General features: G+C 46.3%; 1 protein-coding gene across 1 annotated transcript in view; it reads right to left on the bottom strand.

The window, feature by feature from the left end:
* The window catches only part of ATP1A1 (ATPase Na+/K+ transporting subunit alpha 1), a 33179-nt gene that overhangs the window by 3686 nt on the left and 23493 nt on the right, over positions 1–6000 (bottom strand). The window contains exons 13-18 of the mRNA XM_006161390.2: positions 4446–4621; positions 3337–3473; positions 2358–2508; positions 1645–1813; positions 1350–1504; positions 667–790 (exon numbers count right to left, since the gene is read on the bottom strand). Of these exons, the coding sequence (XP_006161452.1) occupies positions 667–790; positions 1350–1504; positions 1645–1813; positions 2358–2508; positions 3337–3473; positions 4446–4621 (912 nt within the window). The remainder of the gene's footprint in view (positions 1–666; positions 791–1349; positions 1505–1644; positions 1814–2357; positions 2509–3336; positions 3474–4445; positions 4622–6000) is intronic.

Genomic DNA, 6000 nt, shown 5'->3' with positions numbered 1-6000 from the left:
CTTTCCCATAATTTTTACAATGTACTCATATATTCTACTTTGCCCAAGTGTTCATGGTGGTGTAGACCCTTAATTCTGGAGGGTCAAGCTGCTTATGGTGGTTTCACCAGGCTCCCTTGAAAGGGACCAGGCAGAGAATTTTAAAGCAGATGGTGGTGTTTAGATTTCCCACCATTTAGACCCGTTAGCTGGTCATGCTCAATTGGTGGAGCAGAAATCATGCATGAAGTGGGAATAGGGGTTTAGGGTCATCATCTAAAGGTGGTCTACCAGCCAAACCTTCACACCCATACAATTTCTTGAGCACCTAATGAGCGTGCCTCCCCAGGGAAAGCCACTGTGGTTGTTGATAATCCACACAATTCCTTAGCATGACGCCTACTGCTCTCCAAGGCCCAGAGAGGAAGGGCAGCCTGAGCCCTTGGGAAGAGCTGAGTCCAGCTACACAGTGCCCAGTTTACAGAACTAGTTTCTACAGAAAATAACTGGGCAGACAGCAGAAGGAGTCTTGTCACATGGAAGAGAATTTCAAACACTCCAGTCTATGTTACAACACACCCTAGATTTAAAAATGGCTCTTGACTTGGAGTCTCAGAAATCAACCTCCACCAGAGACAGACACCAGATACTGTGAGGTACTGGCTTTCTGCCCAATGCCAGGCTCACCGATCTGTCCATAGGCCATACTGATCAGCCGCTCATTCACAAGTTTGTCCGTTTTGGGATTTCTGGGCTGTCTCTTCATGATGTCACTCTCAGCTTGCTCATAAGCCAGGGAGATGGCAGGAACCTAGGGGAGGTGAGAAGGGATTTGAAGCTATCAGAAACAAGGATGCTATATTATGAGTCTTTTGTTATAAAATGCTTGCCCTGCTGTTTTTGCACCCTCATGGAGTCATGCTTCAATCCCTTCTCCTCCATTTCTGCCTCCTTTCAGGATTTTGGGTGCACACACGTATGCACCTGAAACATTTCCCAAGCTGCCAGGTCAGAGGCTGGAACTGTGAGGTCAGCCACATGGGATCCAGCTGCCTTAACCACCATGCTATGTGCTGGCCTGCCCTCTTCTTAAAATCTGTTTTCATAGCATGAAATGATATTACAGGTCCCATTAAAAAGAAAGCAAACTTATCCAAAAGGGAAAATTTTATCTGCTCAGTGTCGACTGTTGCCCTCAAGAATGGTAAAACTGACTCCTCAGTGCCGAGTTGCGACACACACTGGTTCTCGCTCCTGAGAATTTCTTTTCCTAAAGCCAGCCCTGGAGAGTCCAGGAATAGCACCAGCGCAGCAAGACATGACCCACGGCTTCATACCACTGCCTGATGTGTGACAGGACAGTCACTTACCATGTCAGTGCCCAAGTCGATGCAGAGGATGGTGACGGTCCCCAGTGGTAGTGGAATGTTTGCAATAATAAATATCAGGAAGGGGGTGATCTCCGGAATGTTACTAGTTAGGGTGTAAGCAATGGATTTCTTCAAGTTATCAAAGATCAGACGACCTACGAGAGCAAGATTTTCACTGTGAAGCTTTTAAAGGGACAGGCAGACTAGACACTGACATACCCTGTTACGTCCAGAACCAGACGCCGACTGGCAGGATCTGGACAAGTCTTGGGTGAACACCTTAGTGCGCACTCACCTTCCTCCACTCCAGTCACAATGGAGGCAAAGTTGTCGTCCAGAAGGATCATGTCAGCAGCTTGCTTAGACACATCTGAGCCAGCAATCCCCATGGCAACCCCAATGTCTGCCTTCTTCAAAGCTGGAGAGTCATTTACACCATCACCAGTCACAGCCACAATAGCACCCTGCCCAGAAAGAGAAAGAGAAAGAGAAAGGTGATGGGTTCAGAAAAATCGTATTTTCCAGGGATGGAGGTAAGTGAGATGCATGTCTCTAGCCAGCGCTTGGTACAGACACGGCTGCTTTCCCACACAAAACACACACCACATCACGGAACCGAGACGTGACCACATTAACGAAGGCTGCTCTAAGTAATGACTGGCCAGTGGCACTCTGGAACATTCTATCCCTGCAGGCACACCCAGTTTTCTCAGGTCAAGGACGCACGTCTCTTGGTTATTCACATTTCCACGGTAGATGTTAGACCCCCACGTCGCTATCCCAGGTGCCTCTACTGCGGTCAGGCTCTGGGCCGCGGTGGAGAACTGTGCCGTAAAGGGCTTCCGTCACCACGAAGCCATTAACAGGTCTCCCTCTCTGTGCCTGGCAGCTGCACACCAAATCTGCCAACGCTGGGTGTGCTGCCATCCCCACGGCTTTGTGTTCCCTGGACCACCAAGCACCCCGTCAGCGGTGCCTGACGTAGCCTGCCCCCCGTGGCTTGCTGACCTGTCTCTGGCAGCCCTCCACAATGATGAGCTTCTGCTGAGGAGAGGTCCTGGCAAACACGATCTCGGTGTGGTACTTCAAAATGTCATCCAGCTGCTCAGAGGTCATGTCCTTCAGGTCACTGCCGTGGACTACGCAGGCCTTCGCATCTCTAGAATTAGGACCGAACAAAAATGTCGCACCCCCGCAGCAGCATGATGCCCATCACCAAGAGGGGATGTTGTGGTGCACAGAGCGGAGACAGGCACTTCCCCAGCACGTAAACGCTATTATCTGTGCAGTACTTTACAGATCACAGAGCATCGTCAAATGTTCTCTCATTTCAGGCTCACAACCACCTGTGGGGCAGGCCTGTCTCGCTGCTTCCTTTCTCCATCTTTATGAGACACATTAAAATAATATGATTGAGCTAATTAAAGTACCAGAGCTAATGAAAGCTCAAATCTTCCTCTAATTGTAAGTAGGGCAAGGGGGCCCTAAACCAAATAAAAAACAAGAACAAAGCTGATTTAACTTTACTTTATTGCCAAATGTTTCCTTTCTGGTCTGAATTATCTGGGCAATTAATTGTCCCTTCCACTTTCTACATACTTTGTTTGTAGTATAGACCTGGAAATTGACACAGTGCTGGTGCTGGGCAGGACAGCTCAGGGGTTAACATGAAACTAGACTGCTGAATTCACTGCAGAGTCCCACCAGTTCGGAGAACTCGGTTCCCCTGCCCTGCGAAATGGGAATAATAGCTAGCTTACAAAGTCACTGTGTCAAGCACTTAAGAGTAGTAAGCACCATCCCAGTGTTGGTTAGTATGACTCATTCCTACTTAAAAAGTCTCCTGAAAAATGACGAGCTTGCTTTCTGGCATTTCAGGTGCATTCCCTGCAAGAAGCAAACCATACAGAAGCAAGTGAAAGCCTTCGAGCTCCCTCTACTCGTTTGCATGTTCAGGGTGGACTGTGACTTGAGGTTCCTGCCTTACCTGGGGTTCACCTGGCTCACTGGGATGTTGAGGCGGGCAGCGATATCTTCCACAGTCTCATTGCCTTCTGAGATGATGCCCACGCCTTTGGCAATGGCTTTGGCTGTGATCGGATGGTCTCCTGTGACCATGATGACCTGTGATAAGAAACAGGACAATTTATCAAATGCAGCTTTCAAGCAAATGACATGAAAAGTCTTTTATGTGCAGGCAAGAGTAAATATTAAGGATGATTCAGTATGGAGTAACAAAAGGAAAAGAATGCAAACTTAAAACAGAGATATTAACTAGCTACAAACATAAACATACGCATCCACAAAAAGAAAACATGAAGCCAATACCCAGATTTTATTTTGGTGCATGGTCAAATTTTCCTGTCACACAGTCACACACAAATACTAAAATTTAATAAAATCAGCAAAAACTGATAAAAATTGTTTGTTAGTAGAACTGTAAAGCTACCACATATTTCTGCCCACCATGAACTGGCTCAGTTTTGGGGGAGAGGAATAGGTAACACGATTTAAAATTGTTCCCATTTCTTTTGATCCAATGCTTATATTAATACTAGAAGAATATACTTTAAAAGAAGGAGTCCAACTGGTGGGAGTTTTGTTTCCATAAAGCTCTTCAAGGCTGATTTATATATGAGAATAAAAAAATGGACACAGATCAAACACCCAGCAACAGGGTAATTAATAGTAGTACTATTCAGCCACTCAGAAAAGGACAGCTACAAAGGTCCAAACAGTGAAGAAAAAGCCAGTCAACTAACTGGAAGCACAGAAGACATGCCATTCACAGTATAAGGTACAGTGATCTAGAATAATGCAAGTATTGCACAATTGTAAACTTCAAGTCTCTTTTGCTCTTCTTTGCTTACCTCTCTATTTAAAGAAAAGGGACTTTCCCCCCTCCTCTTTAATTTCTCATCTGTTTACACCAAACACTTGAATACTATTTGGTCTTTTCTGGTTGTAACTTAAAGCTTGGGAGATGAGAACTTAGATTCCAGTTGAGAAAACGGACTGACCTCAGAAAGGATGACATTCCCACAGTGGGGTGTCCCAAAGCACTAGGAGATGAAGTTGAGGGGCATGAGGCAATACCTTAATTCCAGCACTTCGACACTTGCCCACGGCGTCGGGAACAGCAGCCCGTGGGGGGTCAATCATAGAGATGAGCCCAACGAAGCAGAGATTATCGATAGGGAAATTCACATCATCCGTGTCAAACTGGAACCCTTCAGGGTACTGCTCGTCGGGCAGGAGAAGGTGGCAGAAACCTGCAAGGAGGGCAGGGGGCTGTCAGGGTGTTAGCTCTGTGGCAGGGTCTGCCATCCACCATGACTGCCTTTTACTAGACTAATGGAGACATTTTCTCAAAGTCTGGTGTTATAACAGGTTTTTATTTAACCTGTATCAGTGATACAGAGTAACCAAAAAAAAAAAAAAAAAGTCTGAAAGGCTTTTTCCCAGGGGCGATGGTTATGCTACAATCCTACCTCCTCCATTCTCCCCGATTTTGGGCATGCACACACATATGCCCAGTGTGTTCTTTTAAGCCGCCAGACCTGGGACTTAAGCCATGCAGTCAGCTATGTGAGACTCAGCTGCCTAACCACTACGCCACCTAGATGGCCCTACACCAAAATATTTTAGTGTACAGCAACGTGGAGGTTTGTGCTATCTACTTTGAGGGCAAATGCAGATCAGACACTTCCTGCCCAGGGGGTTTCTTATTTTGTATTATGGTTAATATACGAATCAGATCTTCGAGACATTCCTTTCAATGTCACATAAAGGTTACAATGGCCTTTAGCATAGTATTCGTGCTGTGTGGAGTTTCTCCTTTGGAGGAGCAGAGGCGGGGAAACAAAATACTTAAGATAGTGATCTTGCAGCTGTTTGGACACATAACAATGACACACAAGAATTGAGTTAGATGTGAGGGAAAAGGTATGGATGGGTCAGAGTATGGAACCAGTTCTGTTACCCAAGCTATAGAAAAGAGAATTATATTAACAGTGAATTTTTCTCTGTCACCCTGCAAAATATTAGTGCTACTTTCCCAAATACACTGGACAGTGGGTAAAATGCACTTCCAAATCTCAGTAGCTGCCAGGGCAGAAGAGACAGGGCGCATCCTAGACTAGGAGTCCTCTGTTGGTCTAGTTTATAAGCTAAGTTCCCATCCTATGTAGCAGTCAGGAAAGGGCTTTATCCTAGACACACTGACAAGTCATTGATTTTAATTTAATTAAACTTACGCATCGTGGTCACAGCAGTGAAGGTTGGATAATAAAGCTCCCTACCCTCCATTTAAAACAAAATTAAACCAACCAACATGAGAACAAAGGCCCTAATACTACCCAGAAGCAAGCCACCAGGACCCTGCGTGCGCTGTCTCCCACAGCCCAACACGTCAAGCACTTCTGCAGCATTTACTGTTTCAAGTCTACAGGGGCAGATGCAGGAGGAGGCGTGCCCCAGAAAGACTCAGGTCAACGAGGTCACTCGCTATCTAGGTACCTAGGACTCGTTCTCCAAGGCCACCCAGCTCCAGGTAGGCATTCTGGAAGGCATCTTTCAGCTCCTCATCCAGGGGCTGTTCCTTGCCGTGGAGAAGGATAGAGCTGCAACGGTCTAGGATCCTTTCTGGGGC

Source organism: Tupaia chinensis, unplaced genomic scaffold, assembly GCF_000334495.1.
Source record: "Tupaia chinensis unplaced genomic scaffold, TupChi_1.0 Scaffold138517_1, whole genome shotgun sequence".
Taxonomy (NCBI): domain Eukaryota; kingdom Metazoa; phylum Chordata; class Mammalia; order Scandentia; family Tupaiidae; genus Tupaia; species Tupaia belangeri.
Note: the sequence above shows the minus strand (reverse complement) of the source record. Positions and strands in the feature narration are given on the sequence as shown.